The sequence below is a fragment of the Heterocephalus glaber genome, unplaced genomic scaffold, assembly GCF_053883595.1.
Source record: "Heterocephalus glaber isolate CG9 unplaced genomic scaffold, H.glaber_assembly_v1.0 deba00001639, whole genome shotgun sequence".
NCBI lineage: Eukaryota > Metazoa > Chordata > Mammalia > Rodentia > Bathyergidae > Heterocephalus > Heterocephalus glaber.
This window is the reverse complement of record NW_028258395.1, coordinates 15,193-33,635: the sequence shown is the minus strand read 5'-3', so window position 1 is coordinate 33,635 and position 18,443 is coordinate 15,193. Positions and strand designations below refer to the sequence as shown.

The following is an 18,443-nucleotide window of genomic DNA, read 5'->3' as shown; positions in this document are numbered from 1 at the left end:
GATACCAAAAGTATGATCCCAAAATTAATAAGTACTCTTAACATTCTTTCTAAAGTTTAGTTATTTTGTTTATTTCTGCCTCTTTAGTCTACAACTCATGTGGACTTGATGGAGACAGAGAATTGTTACTCCTTCATCTATATCAATATCAACTGTCCAATACAATTTCTCAAATCTTTCATTTGTCATGGCTTTATCGACACTTTTGAAAAGCCAAATAGTGGCACATGAACATTTACAACATTTGAATATATAGTAAGCTATAAAGCAGGTCTGAATAGGTATCAGTGGATTGAAGTCCACAGGGTGTTATCTCTGATCATAAATAATTAGAAGTCTAATCAAATAGGAAAAATTCCCCATGCCTTGTGAAGTTAAGAAACTAGGGAATATTTTGAAATGAATGAATGAAAATACTACATGAAAAATTGTTAGATACAGCCAAAACAGAATATTCTTACATAGATTTTTGCTCTGCAGAACATTTTAGGTTGGCACTTACTTTCTTATAGCAACTTAAACGTTTCCATTTTTCTGGATTTCATCATTTCCATTGTAAAGTCTGCTCTCTCTCTCTCTCTCTCTCTCTCTCTCTCTCTATGCATTTTAAATGATTTTTTAACAGATTTTAATTTTCTTGTTATATTTGGATTTTAAGTAGCTCTACTATGTGTTTAAATTTAAAATTCTTTTCACTTTTTTTCCTCAGAGTTGAGGAACTCCCTCAGTTTACAGGTTATCTTTCATTGGTTTTGAAAAATAGGCAATGACCCTGTCTTCTTTCTCTCAAATTAAAATAAACTAAAATTTCTCATTTTAATTTTTGTGTTTCCCCCTCTTATTGCTTTCATACCTTTCATCTTTCTAGACCTCATTCTGAATAGAATCTTCTAACCCATCTTCAGTTTGTAATTATTTCCTCAAATATTTGTAAACAGCCATTACACCTATGTATGAAGTTGTCACTTTGGTTATTGTGTCTTCAAATCCTAGATATATTTGACATGTCTTCAATTATCATAGGCTACTTTTATAGTCTCCAGTACTCTAAGAAAATTTCCAACATGATTTATATCTCTTGAACTTAATAAGCACAATTATATTACAGTTCATGTTTGATAATATGTTAGCTACAGTTGCTGTAGTTTTGTATGTGCTTTTTAGGGTTCTTTTGTTTCTTTAGTATATTATCTTATCGTGTACCTGGCTATATTTAATAATGGGTTATATCCACTGGGTTCAGAAATTGTTAGAAATAAGTAGTGAGGATCTAGGATCCTATGAATTTACCAGATAAAGAATTATAATTTGTGTCTCTTAGGCACAATCCAGTTCTATACTACTTTAATCTAATATATTTTCTTTGCATCAAGTATATTTAAGTTCATACTTTATGTAGTTGACACAAAATTTCTTGACTATGAAGTCAACCAGTGGGAGGAATTTTCTATAACTTTATGAACAAATGGCTACTTTAATTTAAGTATATATCATTAGATCAGCTTAGTTGTATAGGGAACATCCTAGGAGTGTCAGTAAGGAAATGGAAATGAGCACCGAAATGGCTGCTTTAACTGCACAATGCACAAAGCAGTTCCACGCCATCATTGACTTCTTTGCATATTGGTGAAGTTTTCCAAGCACGGTGGGCTTGTCTTCGCTGCTGTATAAAGGTGGTAACTTTGTGTCTGCACTGGCATCTAAACTGCTCAGGCTTACATTCAAGGAACCCGTTTTCAAATATTTTTCATGTCTACCCTGAACTTTCTTTTTCTCTCCCACTGAGCTACATCCCAAGCCCTCTTCTTCCTGACACTAATCCAAGGTGCATTACAATTTTTCCAGGCTAACTCTCTGCCTGTTCTCTAGAGTTTCTCCTCTTTACATGAACAAAGTGAGTATCAATTATTTCAAAACTACATCATTTCTTTCCTCTTCTAGTTTTGGAGAAGTTATGGTTTCCCAAGTAAACTTACCTTATTTTCAATCTCAAACTTAAGTAATGATTGTGCTACCATTTGGTACTGGGTAGCATTTAGTTAAATTATCCTGGATGTGTTAGGGAATGAATGTTTGGGTTCCATCAACACATGTGCAAATCCTAACCCCAATCCAACATTATTGAGCGGTGGGTCTGAGAGAGGCAATTATGCCATGAATGCAAATCCCTGTGGAAGGGATTGGCGTCTTTCCACAGAGATGCGGGGGAAGCCTCCAGCTCTGCAGCGCTCCTGTCATGTGAGGACACACTGAGATGACGGATATCTTCACACTTGGAAACTGATCCTCACCAGACACTGCATCGATTACTGCATTAATCTTGTCTTCGCAGCTCCTGGGCTGAGTGCAGTAGATGTTTATTGTGATTACGTCAGCCACTCAGACTATGGTATTGTTATAGCAGCTTGAACTGACTGACTCAAAGTATCTATCTTGTCCTCTAGTGAGATTGTATGCTTCTGAAGAAAGCATGGTGTCAAATATTTTTATAATCCTAATATAGTGCTATGCCCATAATAAAATCTTTGCATTACTTTACATAGATAAATTATACAATGATAAGAATCAACAGAATTACCAAGAATTTTGTTGAAATAAATGGCAAAATGGGCTACAAAATTAATATTGACATATTTACCTCAACTCAAAATTAATGACTAATAACCACAATAACTTATCCTTATTTTGATGATGAAAATTTGTCTGTGTTAAAGTAACTCTCTCATGAATATATTTCATTTCCAAAATGCGGGTTCCCAAGTGCTTTGTGTGCTTATGACTGATTCCTACTACTGCAGAATCACAGTAAATCACTAAGTACTCACTGTCGTTGAAGCTGCCTTTGTGGACGAAGCTGGCCGTGATGTGATCCAGGGAACCACATGCACGATGATGGTAGAAGTGGCTGACAGCTGACGAGCTGTATTCCCACCTAATTCATCAGTGACTTGCACGAGTAACTGGAAAGTCACAGGGTCTTGAATTCCCTGAAATCCATCATACTGGAAATGCTGCCCGGTGGCCAGAGAAGGAGGATCAACACCCAGTCTCCAAAGTGTGAACTGATTATTTGTATTTCCTGAGAATGATGAGGTAAGGAGACAGAAATAAAGCTACATTAGCATTGTTTTATTATAGTAAGGTGTTTCTGAAAAAAACATATTTCATGATATGTTTCTAACAGTTATAAAAATTCCGCATGAATGTCTTGTAAAATAGTAAAGAAATGATGTATTTGAAATCATACCTCTTACCTCCTACAATTAAATAGCTGAGCTGTCCCTGTGGAGAGTCTGTGTCTGAACAGTTGAGTTGAATAAAAGGGCCTTTGACCGTGGAATAAATCCGAGTTTCCAAATGCGGTGGATGACACATAGGAGGTTCATCGTTCACGTTCTACATAAAAGTGTTATCTCTTTAAAACGTGTCCCAAACATCTTGCCATATTTTAATCAATTACTTTTTAAAGCTTTATGATTTTCCCTTCACAGTATTGCTCTAGTATACTTAATACTCAAGCACCCAAGTCATCTTGATTATTTTACATTTTAAGAATATTTGTTAATGCTTCATCAAAAATTTTTTCTTGTTTAGAGTTGTCATAAATTTCACAATTTTTTCTAATTTTAAATGAGAAATTATTTTTCATTTAACAGATGTCTATTTCCTATGTAATACCACTATGTCAGGTACTCATGCAATTTATGAGATTATTAAACTTAAAATAAGATTGAAAACTCAATGTCATCTACATTAATAACTTCCCTTTATTACAGAAAAAAAAATTATCATGCAAATAAGTATATCTAAAAGAAACATATCTTACTGTTGGGCAGATTTACTTGTTAGGAACATTTTCTTTTATTGATCTCATAATTTTTTTTTTTGCCTGTAAATTTAGCCTGATTTTGTTCTGGAAAAACTCACAATTTAGTGGAGCATGCAACTGACATTTCACACAAATGGATGGTTTCAGTAATTAGACTGAAAGATGAATTGTCTCTGGGAATGTTTTAATTCTAAGGTTGATCCTGTAACCTAGGATACAAACTAATCCATTTCTTCCCATCATCTCTGTTCCCTCTCTTATCTGCTAATCTATGAAAGGAATCATTTCACTGGTGCCTTTCACTACCAAAGCATGAGGATAGCTTGTTTCTGAGTTTCTGAGAACTTTCTGTTTCTCACTGATCCAGGCTGTAGCAGAATTGTTTCCTGACCACACACTCATGTAGCTGTGGTTCCTAAAGAACACAGGCCCAGTTTCGGAGTTGTTCTCACAGTGTACAACCCCTCAAGGAAGACCCCAATTGTTCAGAATGGAATCTTAAATGACACAGAAGAGTCTAGCTCAGCTCAGCCCTTGTCCTTTTCCTTAGTAGTACTTCCTGGACATCCCAGAGCTCCCCCCTTTAAATGGTCCCTTTCTTGACAGACAATGCAAGGCAAACTCCAAGTCCTTTGCTCTCCTTTAAATTAAAATCTTGACCCTGAGAAGGAATTCTCTTTATTTTTCTTCTCTCCCTCCAAATACAGCGAAAGGATGGGAAAGATAGATCTGGCTTTTTTTTCATAGCTGCTTTAGAAATAGTAAAAACAACTCTCACTAACATTTATTGAATGCCTACTGTGTGTGAGACTCTAATTTGCTTACACTCATATGTACCCTGCACAATAACCCTTCAAAAAGCTACTATTTTATAATAGACAGTGAAATACACTAAGAAAAAAATTAAAGCTTAGACATTTATTGGGTGGTAGAAGCAGAACTCAAAGACATGTTAAATCCAGAGTTCAAAATTTTTACCTAGGTGCTATTTTCTCTATATAATACTGCTTTCTACTGGGTCCTGACCAGTTTACACCATTTCTGTACCAGCCTACTTCTGTTGTGTGCCAACACCTTCAGTACCTCAGACAATGCACTTGCTAATGTCAGTTAGTTATAGGCAGCCATTGCTTTGTCCTTTCAATGATGGCTAAATTGATATCCATCCCTGAACTCTTCTAGATTAAGCAACTGTGATTTGTATGTTTTATAACTTCTCCATACTTAAGCTTAAATGTTGAATTAAATTCCAAACACATTGATTGAATATTATTTTTTAAATCAGCCGAATATATGTTGAACATTTTTAAACTGAAATTTTGGTTGTAAAATATTTTAAAATCAAATACAGGCATCCAATTTTCTTTATGGGAAGAAAAATCACTGGCCAGTACTTAATCTAAATTTTCACTTTTTAAATTAGTTTGTTTTTTTCCCATTTTAGTACAAAGGAAAAATAGAAGGAGATTATTGGAGAAAATATTTTTACAAGACCAAATACAGACAGAGAATTGGAGGTACAAAGTAAAATGCATTGCAACATGGATCATCAATAGCCAAGGTTATATGCAGGCAGAATTTATTGTTAAGTTAAAATTAATTTAGTCTCATGATTATTTACTATCAAATGTTCTTATATTCTGATTTTTCCTTGCAGTGTAATAAAATTTAGAAAATTGCTTCCTTTGTGCCAGAATGTCACATTAATATTTAGGTACACTAAACTCTACTCATGTAAATGAAAAACTCCCATGACCAAACATGCTGTTACTCAACTTCGTGTTACCTTTAAGGTCTCCACCAGGAAAACTGTATTTTTTCATGTAATGAGTGCTGAATCACCTAACAAGGAGGAAACTGAACTTTTCAGCAGTCTTGGAAGGGTGGTATCACTGAATTAGGCTGTAGATTATGGCATATAAGCTAGAGAGATCACACAGACATACACACACCATACCCTCTGACTTAGATTCTATGACTGCAGAATAAATAAGTGTTTTAAATGATCAAAACTGGATGTTGGCAGGGCTCCTCACTTCTACATTTTTTTCTAATGCATCTCTTTGCAGAAAATTCATTTTACCAGCTATACGCCTGTTGGAAATATTTATTTATTACCTACTGCTCTCTCCCCAAAATTATTCATTTGTGAAATAAAACAGCTGTAGTAGAATACTACCACTATGAGTTTGAACATGCAGTAGCCCCTTCATAAACAGCATATAGAAAAGTGTAATAATTTCCTAGTGTCTCACTCTACAAAGGCATGAAATAGCATTTATGACATCTAATATCTCTATTCAGAATATTCTAGCACACGTCATCACTCCAAGGGTCATGTGAATTAATAACAAAACAAATACAGTTGTTTAAGCAAAAGCACTTTATGGTTACAAGGACAAAGTTAAATGTTACTGGGCAAGAGTTAATTGAGATGAACTTACGTATGCATTTTGTAATAAAGTGTTACCTCTAAAAATTAATCCATTCCTACAATGAGGAATTAATAACCCTAAAGAAAATAAACACATTATTAAAAAGAAGAGAAGATAGGGCGAACAAATATTCCTTAGAGAGAAATTTTCTAAAGTCTTTCAAGAAATATTTCTACTATTGTTTATGGCTCTTATTTAGTGTTAGCCTCCAAAAACACCTTTTGACTTAGCCTTCTAGAGCTCTAATTTTCAACAGTCTTTCTGATATCACCATTATATTTTTGAATTCTGGGTACATGTTGGAAGGAGGAAGTCTTCCCTAATATTGCTCTGACCAGCCCTTAAGCTAGTTCTCAAATTAAGCACAAGGAGACCCTGCCAATCCTGAATAATCAGTCCCTTCTTTCTGAGGGGCTGTTTCGATGGCTTGGGATTTAATATTTCATTCCAGTGTTGCTTGCCAGAATTAATTTTGGCAGAAGACTATCATTTCCTTGACTAATTCGCTCTCCAATTACAGTATAACACAGTACATTTATGTCCCTAAACATTCCCAATTAAGATATTAGAAGTATAACCATTCATTTATGGATATATGATCAATCCAAAGCCTACAAGAGAGAAAAACTAAGTTTTGAACTGTCTATACACTTTAAAAATTAGAGTTATTAAACATCTGCCATGCTCATACTTTAGAATTTTAGGATGTGTATTTCTTAACTATGTTTTAATAACTCAGAATAGTGCTTCTAGGAAGTTCTTTCAAACCTGTTCATAATTAAAGAGAAATAAATTGAGTTAGGATTATCTTTAAGTAATGGAAAAATGTATTTTCATTTTTGTCTTGTTACACAGTAAGCTATAGCAATAGTGAATAAATCAATTTTCTTATTCCTTAATGAATTAATATTTTCAATATAGAAATTATATTTTCAGTAATATGTTTATTTTATTGTCTGAAGATAGAATAGATTTTTAAGTTGGAAAGGATCAATTTTTGAAACACAAGTAAGATAAACTCTTGGATAATCTGAGGAATTATGAACCATTTCCTTGCTATAAATTGTACTTAAGTGAAAATTATTATATGGAAACTTAATAGAGTTAACCTTTTCTAATAATATGCTATGCTGGCATGGATTCTTATTACGGGAAGCAGAACAATACACACAAAATAATACAACTTGAAACTTATTCTGTAAATGGAGACTACAAGAGTAGGTATCTGTAGGTAGAGCATTCTCTCACAAAAATACTTAGGGATGATATGAGTCTTCCATATCTAATTTAAAATTATAGTTGATTATTTGTCTGGGCACTGGGTACCCACAGGGAATTCATGGGAAGATAAATTGGGTTATATATGGCACATAGTGTTTTGAAAATCTTGGTTCTCACAGATTAACAAACTAAATAATGATAATACCCAGGGACTGACCAAAGCTTTTTGAATTTAGTGTTCTATATATTGCATCACACATGAATTTGTAACAAGTTTCTGAATTTTTATTTTCATCTGTATACATTTAGTCATAAAGATAAAAGTTTGTATTTAAGAGGGTGAGCTACAAATTTTAAAATTCATGAAATGATTAGTTCTACTAAAGAATCTTTGTACTTCACATTACTTGATTATATTTTATTAAAAAACTCACTAAATCCATATTCAAAAGAATATTTATGCTCTACACATACTACAAACACAACTATCTTCACACTTATACATCCCTTATTTAATGTAAATGATTCTTTAAGTTTTGGGTTAATATAATGTAACCGGCTTTCATTACTCTGGAAATTACTACTTAAACTGGGAGACCTACTGTTACTTGCCATGATATAATACTATATCCTTAACCAGAACCCGAACAATCAAAATCAGTGTATGACAGCAAGGCCAAACTCAAGGCTGAAGTAATGTATAATTCTGCGGGGGGAGGAGAAAGAGAGAGGCACCTGGGGATGCATTAGCATAGATTTAATAAATTCAACACTGATTCTGTATTTTTAAGACATGGGCAAGTGGAGTGGAGGAGATGCTTTTGTGTAAAGCAACCTAGACGCCCTCTCTGGTTTCAAAATGAGGATGAGCACATTTCTTCCCTGTACCTAAGACGGGGCCGTCTGACCTCTAGAGAAGAGGGTTGCGGCAACTGGGAGCGAGGTGCCCCAGAGCTCGTGTGGGGTACAGCGGACCACAAAGACCAAGCCAAACAACTGGACAGCAACAGTGCGGTTGTGTTTGTTTGTTGGAGTATGTTTGCTGCTCAATTAAAATTTCAATTTCAAGCTTAATTGCTCTATTATTATGTTTGTATATATTTGCCATGTAATCAATCATATAGAGCTGCTCATTAACGAAATCATACATTTGTATTCCTTTAAATTCTAGAAATTGTGAGAAAACATCGTAATGTGACATTAGACCTTGGTCCTAAGGTGTGACCCAGTGCCAAACTCTGAGACGCAGTGTTTTCATGTTAAGCGTCTAGTAACCAAGTGCCCTCACTCAGTCCCCTGGAACTGTTGTGGTATGTCTGCAGCACACAGCGCATTCAGGTTGGGAAGCTGGTGCGTGTTCACATCACATCTTCATCATGTTCACGCGCTCATCCTCTCCTCCAAAGTTATAATGCTTACATGTTCAATTAAAATGTACCATTTTACTGTTCAGTACGCCTGTGTCCTCTGACTATGTACACCAGCAACTCCAAGCAGCAGGTTTTAGCAGAATCACTGGTGAACGCTGATTGAGTTTCAATACTCAAACGTGCATTGGAGACTTTTGCCTCTGGCGGTGATCAGACCAGTTGCTTTGAAGGGCTATGGCACCACAAGTAAATAGATCCTAGACAAAAGGTGACGATCAATACACTTGAAGATCTAGAGAACTGATACATTGTCGTGAGAGAGAGGCAGGGACAGAGACAGACAGACAGAGATGGATGCAGAGAGACAGGCAGAAATTGGAACTCAGATCTCCACAGAAACGCTAGAGCTGGATCGGGAGAAGAGGCTTGGGGTCCAACTGGAAGGGACAGGAAGTCACCCACTCACCAGACCCATTGTTTAAATACAAGCTGTCGAAAAATGTCACACTCTTGTTACATTTTATAAGATAATATGTAAGGAAATACAAAAATGAAAAACTTATCGAATTTATTCAATACAAGAATCCACTGGTTGAAGTGACTCCTGCCCTAGAGACACAGGACAGGCAGTGTGTGAAGAAAGGCACTGCCTGGTTTAACTGTTGGGGCGAAGGGAGCCGAACACAGTTGATGTAGTGGGCAATGCATTCTTTCTCCAATTAGAACCAATATATAATCTATTTTAAGAGAAAGGATCCTCCATTTTTTTCTTTTCTCATATTTATTCCTTTCCCATCCCCTACCCCTTCCACTTCCCCTTGCCTTTGGACCTTATCTTCCTATTTCACATTATGTATTATACATTTTAATTCTTATTTACACTTTCAGTTTCTCACACCAGAGAAACTATTCGGTATTTACATAAGTGTGTCCTATTTATTTCACTTAAGAGTATTGCCTCGATATGCATCCATTTAGTTATAAATGCCTCTACTTTCTCATTACTTATGGCTGAGTAGTACTTTATTTTATTTAAAAAAGTCTTTATCCAGTAACTAGTTGATGGACATTTGGGCTGTTTCCAAGTTTTAGCTATTACAAATTGTGTTGCTGTAAACACGGGTGAGCATATATTGCTGTGGTATGATTCTTTTAATTCTTTGGGGAAGATATCCAGCAGGGGGATAGCTGGGTCAAATGAGACCTCTAGTCTTAGTTCTTTGAGGTATCTCCATACTGATTTCCACAGTGGTTGCACCAGTCTGCACTCCCACCAGCAGTGGAGCAGGGTTCCTCTTTACCCACAGCCCCGCCAGCATTTGTTATTGGTTGATTTCTTGATAGCAGCCATTCTTTCTGGGGTGAGGTGGAATCTCAGTGCTATTTTCATCTTCATCTCTCGAATGACCAGTGATGATGAATGTTTTTTCATATGTTTATTTGCTGTTTCTATTTCTTTGTCTAAGAAATGTCTGTTCATATTAGATGCCCATTTTTGGATTGGGTCTTTAAATTTGGGAACTCTGATTTTTTTTAAGTTCTTTATATATTCTAGATAGTAGTCCTTTGTCTGAGGAACAGCTGGTAAAAATTTTTTCCCACATTGTGAGTTGTCTCTCCACACTGTTGGTGGTTTCTCTTGCTGTGCAGAAACTTTTTAATAAGAAGAGATCCCAGTTGTTGATTATTTGTGCTAGTTCCTGTGTGACTGAGGTTTTGTTAATGAAATATTTTCTGACACCAATGTCTTTAGGAGTTCTACCTAACCTCTCTTCCAGCTGATTTAGTGTTTCTGTTTTAATATTTAGATCTCTGATCCATTTTGATTTTAGTTTAGTGAGTAGTGAGAGGTATAGGTCTAGTTTTAATCTTTGGCAAGTGGAAATCCAATTTTTCCAGCACCATTTATTTAAGAGGCTATCTTTTCTCCAGCAAGGGTTTTTGGCTCCTTTGTCAAAGAAGAGGTGGCTGAATATGTCTGGAGTTGTTTCTGCATCTTCTAATCTGTTCCACTGATCCTCGGGTCTATTTCTTTGCCAGTACCATGCTGTTTCATCACAGTAGCTTTGTGGTATACTTTCAAGTTGGGAATTATGATATCCCCTACCTTGTTTTGGTTGCCTAGAATGGTTTTTGCTATTCTAGGTATCTTCTGGAATAGATGGTCTTTATCTCAACCTGAGAAAAGCCATCTATAAAAAACCAACAGCTAACATCATGCTAAGTGGTCAAAAGCTGAAACCCTTCTTGGTAAAATCAGGAACAAGACACTACTATTCAATGTAGTTCTGGAAACATTAGCCACATCAGTTAGACAAGAGAAAGAAATAAAAGGAATAAAGATAGGAAATGAAGAAGTTAAATTGTCATTATTTGCAGATGACATGATACTCTATATAGAAGACCTGAAGAACTCTACCAAGTCTCCTAGACTTAATAACCAAATTCAGTAGAGTAGCTGGACACAAGGTCAACACACAAAATTCAAGGAAAGGAAGAAGTTACACTGTCATTATTTGCTGACGATATGATACTCTACATAGAAGACCCAAAAAACTCTGCCAAAAGACTTCTAGACTTAATTGACAGATTCAGTAGAGTAGCTGGATACAAGATCACAACTGAAAAATCAAAAGCCCTCTTGTACACAAATAACAGACTCACTGAGAGAGAAATTAGAGAAACAATTCCTTTCACGATAGAACCCCCAAAAATGAAATATCTAGGAATCAAGCTAACGAAGGAAGCTAAAGACCTCTACACTGAGAACTATAGCACTCTGAAAAAAGAGATCGAAGAGGATATAAGAAAATGGAGAGATGTCTCCTGTTCCTGGGTAGAAAGAACCAATATAGTGAAAATGGCCATACTTCCAAAACTGCTATATAGATTCAATGCAATCCCAATAGAAATCCCAACAGCATCTTTCATTTTCACTCCAGGGTTCCTTCAGATTAAAATCACTCACAGGAGGGTCAACACGAAGGAGACCTGGAGGGAGGAAAAGGGCCCATTAAATGAGCACTTGCTGATACAAGCAACAAGGGCTTTGCTCTGCAAGTACTTCATGTATTTTAACTATCAAGTGAAAAATATAAAGTTTTTAAGAAATAAAACCTACTTCCAGAAATAAGAAACTAGAGAATATAAAAATAAATCCAAGAATATTGGAGAAGAGCAAATTATAACTTTCAGAACTAAAAAACACTTAAATGTAGTTTAAAACACAAGGTTATATCAACAGCAGATAAGGCATGGTGATGAAATCATTACTGCACTGGAATACAGGCATGAAGAAACTGCATCGATCATAATAGAGAGGAAAGAGTGACCAAGAGAAATGGAGAATGTAACACGCAGACCGCACCACAGTGTATCTAACTGGTCTCCAAAACATAGAGAATGAAAAGAAAGGAGAGGCGGTGACATCTGAGGCCAGGAAGACCACGCGTTTCAGTGGACAGCTCAGGAGCACAGAGGACTTCGGCCTGGAAGGCTGGGAGGGGACAGGGGACGCAAGAGGCCCAAGCTGGGATGTGTGCATGCTCCGATTCTCCTCAGTGAATGTATTAATTATGCAACACAAATGCATATTAATAAAAAAAAGAGAGGCCTAAACCAGGTGTGACATCACATGCCTGCAATGCCAGCAGTCTGGGAGGCTGAGGCAGGGGGATCCGAAGTCCAAGACCAGCCTAGACAACGTAGTGACTTAGAGCAAGGCCCTGTCTCAAAACCAACCAACCAACCAACCAACCGACCAACCAACAAACAAACCTTTTTAAAAAGGGTTAGGGATGTTGCTTTGTTTGAAGGTTCTGGCTTCAATTCCCAGTATTGCAGGAAAAAAAGAAAAGAGAAAATGAATCTGTACCAGGATACGGTACCATGAAATGAACATTTAAGGAGAAAAGAGTTAACAGAAATAATATTTAAAGAAACTTTGACCCTAACTGCTGCTAACTTGTTTCGATTAATTTATCCTCTAAGAATATTTAGAATAAAATGTTATGGTAAACAAGCAAGGGTGTATTATTAACATTCTTACATGAATTTATTTTGAAACAGGGTTCCCTAAGTTGCATGTGATCCAACAGGATGGTGTGCATTTCTGAGGTGCCAAGTGAGGATTAGTTACATGTGTTGTGGCTGTTAATACAGTCGCATTCTGTCATCTTACCTGGGCAGTACTTTTACTGTAAAATTCTTCATATTCAGTTTTGCTATTCATATGAATTGGGTTTGTGTCTCCTGAATGGATTCAGACTGGATCCCGGAATGGTTTCCAGGAGACTCACTGATGGACAGAAAGAAACATAACATACATACAGCTTTGAAGCAAGTGGAGGGGCAAGGCAGAAACACATCAGTCACTCAGAAAGGAGAAAAGTAAAAAAAAGAAATAATAACAAACTTTCAATGTACAAATAAGATTATAGAATGCATCTGAGTATATCAACAACCACAATGAATGCAAGCATATCCAAATTCCAATTTAAAAATACAGACCCTAATGTTGAATTTTTAGAAATAGACTTCAGAAATGTACAGAGTCATTTACATGTCAAACGCATAAGGACCAAAAATGTCAAAAATTGAAACGAAGAAGGAAAAATAGCATGAGAAACACAAAAGACAGGACAATATCGTACATAAACACAGCATTCTTTGTTGGGAGCAATGCTACATAATTCTAGGGAAAAATCATTTGAGTAGGCCTAGTTCTTCCACCTGCAGGCCAGCTATGGCATTCCGAGACATAATTCCATTTTGGCCTCGAGTCACAACTGAGACCTCAGTGATCCCATGATGCTGTGATTCTCCAGGACAAGACCACACCTGCGGGAGACGCCCTGGGAGGAACCAAATCTTTATCTGTATAGTTCCTCATTGTTCTTAGATTGCCACTGCCCCCCAGTCCTGTTACACCTGTTGATCCCACTGTGAAGTGCTGAACTCTGCATTGCACTTGTTACATCTGTTTCTCCGATGTACTGAATAAAAGGTGCTGCAAGCTAGGGGGCTTTTGTCTTTGCTGCCCAGAGCAGCACTGATCAGACCCAAAGCTCAGCTTCTTCTCACTCTCATTTGTCTACCTTTCCTGTAATTCACCGTGTGCTGCCGTGGCTCGCAGGAGACTAGGACTCACTGCAGAGGTTCTGGTAACGTCCCCTTCCCCTGTTCCCTACAATTCTTATATTAAAATTTGAAAGCAACAAGGTCACTTCGCCAAACACTTAAAGAGACAGTGGACACCACTTGCAATAAGGAAATGCAAAGGTCAACCACAGCGCCTAGCCGTCCGCCATAGTGCCTAAAATAACCACAGTGCCAACGTCAAGGGCCATGAAGAGGAGGAGAATTTACATCACTCAAACTTTAATGACTGGAATGTGATACGTTCTGGTCACTCTGGAAGTAAAGTTCAACAGTCTTATTTTGATTTTGGTTTTGGTTTTCAAGTTTCCTGAGGAGGCACCTTGTCTTACAAATTTGATACCTTTCCTCCTTGAGAGCATTTGCTGATAGAAGCTGACTTTCACGCACTGCTTGGGCTGCATTCCACACCCAGATGTGTAACTTATGACTGTGCACTCAGGTGTATTTATGATCGCTGCTTTCAAATCCTCCCTGGATAATTCTTACATTTGATTCAACTCAGCGCCGGTGGCACTTGGCTGCTTTTTCTTATTGCATGAGTGGTTTTCCTGGTTCTTGATATTACAGTGACTTCCTTTGTATTCTGACAAGTGACAGCAACGGTGCTTAGGTCCAGACTTGCTTTGTAAGCAGCATTCCCAGTGACCAGTTTACTGTTCGAATTGGGCCATGTCAGTTTGGTCTAGTTGGTTATCTGAGGCCAGTGACTTCCCAACGGTCACTTCTGAGGCTGCCTGAGATGGTTAGAGGGTTTTTCCCCAAGCCGGGCCACCACCTCTACCACAACAGGGATCTCCAGACCACAAGGACAAAGTGGCTTCCCAGCTTGATGCTGCTGTCTGCAACCGTCCTCCTGCTCCTCCCCCTGTCCCTGGTGGGAGGAAGGAGTCTCAAGCCCATGGGGGTGCCAAAGCTTCTGAAGCTTGGTGCTCTTTTGGCAGAAAGTGTCTCTCCTGCTTCTGGGGGAGAGAGGTGAATTCATGGACCGGGCCAGGCTGTGGAGGAAATCCCCAGCAGGGGAGAAGTCAGCCTGGGAGGTAGAAGGGGCTCCCAGGACTGCTTCCTGTGGAGGCTGGATGCTTCAGTGGTCCAGCTCTCCGGTGGAGAGAAACGGTCTCATTGATCCATCACATGGCAGCTGATGGTCTAAGGGCTCCTGACCCAGCTCCGCGTTGTCCAGCTCTGCTTGGGCGTCAGAGGTGTCCCCTTCCATCCTGAGGAGGGGCGCCTCCCTGCACTACCTCAGCGGCTGGGTAGGAGTTGGGAGCGAGGGGACTGGCTCTCCTCCATCTGCTGGGCTGGGAAATGAGCAATGCTGTGCCTGTGCTTCACTCCTCACTCCTGGAGCTCCAGAGGTGCCCACCGCATTCTATAGCCATTCCAACTCTCCCATGCTGCCCCTGCTGTCACTTCCAGGTGAACGGTTGTGTTTACCAAGATGGAAGGTGAGAGAGGAGCATCTTGATCAGAAGTTCACCGCCTGTTGAGAAAACACATCCATTCCTCTATTCCTGAAAATCCAAGACCCAGGAAAGAGCCTGCATTGCCCCTCTGCGCCTCTCTGAAGGTCTGAGAAGTGAGGTTGGAGCGGGGTGGGCGCCTGAAGGTCCTGGCCCATGGTGTCAAGGGCAGGGGAGATGGGTCTCCAGGCCCGGGAGCCCAAGCAGGAATGCGCCCTTCCTCACCTCTTATTTCCGGCCGAGCACCGACAAATCTTCTTCCCAAAGTCCACTGATTTGAGGGCACAGCTCTCCCAAGACTTCTTACAGAAACCCCCAGAAATAGTGTCTCCCGGCTATGTGGGGACCCCTAGCCCGGTCACAGGGACACATAAAATTACCTGTCAGGACCTCGCACTACAAAACGCTAAAATGCTAAATTTAAACTCACCAAATTGAATGTACCGGAGAGCACAGGAAATCCACCTAGAGAAAACTGGAAGTCCTGACAGTTAGCTTGCTTTATATTACACATATGCTTGGGGATAAACTTCTCTGTTGGTGTCAGGCCAGCAGGGACCGGACTGAGACTCCTGGACCAGCCAGAGCCAGGACTCAGGATGGCACTGCTCCCATTGGGAGTCCACTCGCCACATGCTGCCCACACCAGGAGGGCTTTGCTCTGACCCGTGTTCTGAAGTGACATCAAAAGTCCCCTGGAATAAATAAAATCCACAACCCAGTGCTGGCTCTGCTACAGAGCTCAAATTTGTCCTACTGTCACAGGGTAGGTGGGCATCTCCATGAAGAGATCGATATAAAATCTGATCCTGAGCACACGATATTCACGGCACACAAGGCAGAAATCAAAGCAAGCCTGCTTCGATTATATAAGCTCTAGAGAAATGATTTTACAAGCCAAACAGCCGCATTTGCATTAAAAAAAATCTAAAACGTGTAAGTGTACAAAATGGTAAAACATAAATAGTTCTCCTGAAGATGACAGACCTCTCTGAAAGAGACAATATAAAAAATATTTTGGAATGGAATAAAGTAAAATTTTAAATATCAGAAAACACAAGTGGTCTCTAAGGCCACATGAAAAATGCAAGACTTGCTAAAAATGCCATTATTCCTACTTCATAATTTGGAAAGAATAATAAAAACATTGAAAATATCATTTTCATGTAAAGATAGCTTATGCTATTTGTAGATCACTGTCTCACCACTGAGGTCTATAATGCCTTAGTAGTTCTATACAAGTGTGGAGTAAATTCTCCAATCCAGAGATCACGGGTCTTACCTCTCAGGCCCCGCTCTACGGCAGACAGCTCTCTACAGCCTACGCAAGGCAAACTTGCTGCCATCCGGCTGCTTTACCTGAAGGAAAACAAGCACTGTTCCTAACTAGCACATAATGTGGAAAAACCAAGGAAAGTTATGAAGCAACGGTCTCTCCCTCCCTCCCTCTCTCTCTCTCTCTCTCTCTCTCATTTATTTCACAACTGACGGGACAAGGCAGCCAGTTGTATGAGGTTTGCTATGAGAATCAGAGAGGTCACTTGAACTTCTCATCAAATCACCTCCTTTAATCCAGTCCTATTTTCTGGAAATTAGGAAGAAAGACTGGAAAATGCCCTTTAACTGGCATAGTGGCATTCAAAAATCATTTTTAGTATGTTTTTCTTCTCAGTTTATGGGATCAGTTTTCCATATGGTATTTGTAGCACTTACAGGGAAGTTTGGACTTGGCTTTCTCCCTCATAAAACACATGCTCTGGAGTTCCTGGAGTCAGACTGCACATTCCCTGTCTCCGAGGATGCCAGGCCATTTTATGCTTTCTCTGGGGTTTATCCTATCCACACGGCCACCACCCGGGCTGGACTGTAATTATGTCAGCCGAGGAGGGCTCCTCAGTTGTGGGTGGGCATACACATCATTTCCCTTTGTCTTTCTTCCCCCACACAGGCTGTTCTTGAGCCAAAATAACAAAAAAGTCATAATAGTGTTCCCCTGCTTTGCTTTCATCTTGGCCAGGCAGATCTGATGCAGTATAAAAAAGCTGATTAGAACAGGTTGAATTAAACAACAATGTTAAAAATATTCAGATTCAACTACATCACAAAAATAAAACCAACACATTCAGGCTTATTTTTGCACTTTCTTCCTGTGGCCAAGGAAGCAAGAGAAAAATGGGAATGAAAAGCTCCAGTGGCCATCCACGCATCCAGTGAGTGTTCTCCTAATATGCAGACTCCTGAGAAATCTGAGACCCACAGCCAGTGCGGTTGCTCATGTGACACACTGCACTACTAAAAGACAGTACTCATGCTGCAGAACTCTGAGGGGCTCTGCAGCCAGCAGAAGGCTGCTGAGTCATCACCGGAATTTCCTTTGTCATGCACTGGTGAATCCACTACTGTTAAACTGTAGTAAAAATAGCAGGGCTGCTGGGGATTCCTTACTATCAAATCTTTGTCCAAATCTTTTTTGGTGTCCCCTTCATTTTCAGTATGTGGCCCTGTCCACTTTAATGAAGTCATCAAGGACATTCAAGATGAAGGCCCTTAGTTTTTACATCCTAAAATGAAAATTTTATCAATTTTTCATAAAAATATGAGATATATACTATACTTTCCCTTTTCTAAAGCGTAATTTAGAAAGGCTCACAACAGCTTTGTACATCAAATGGGAAGAAAATATGGTTCCCACCTGATGAGTGAGGAAACAGGCCCAGAGTAGAAAATACCCTGGCCAAGGATGGGTCTGGCGAAGGCTTCTGCCTCTACGTTCTGAAGTCAGAATTTTGGTTTCAAATTTGTTCTCCACAGCAGTTCCTGGGCAAAGATCTCCCAGCTCCTTACATATAAAACAGGAATAAAAACTTCCTGTCCTTCAGACCTTTGTGAGAAGTAAAGGATAGATTGTGTGAAGAGTCCACAACAGCAGCTCTATGGTCTGTCCTTACGTCATGGCAATTCTTGTTAC

General features: G+C 38.8%; 1 protein-coding gene across 1 annotated transcript in view; it reads right to left on the bottom strand.

Annotated features, from left to right (window-relative positions):
- LOC147822387 (cadherin-related family member 4-like) overlaps positions 1-18,443 on the bottom strand; it is a 56,892-nt gene that overhangs the window by 24,060 nt on the left and 14,389 nt on the right. The window contains exons 4-5 of the mRNA XM_087196921.1: positions 3,255-3,396; positions 2,826-3,079 (exon numbers count right to left, since the gene is read on the bottom strand). Coding sequence (XP_087053047.1) covers positions 2,826-3,079; positions 3,255-3,396 — 396 coding nt within the window. The remainder of the gene's footprint in view (positions 1-2,825; positions 3,080-3,254; positions 3,397-18,443) is intronic.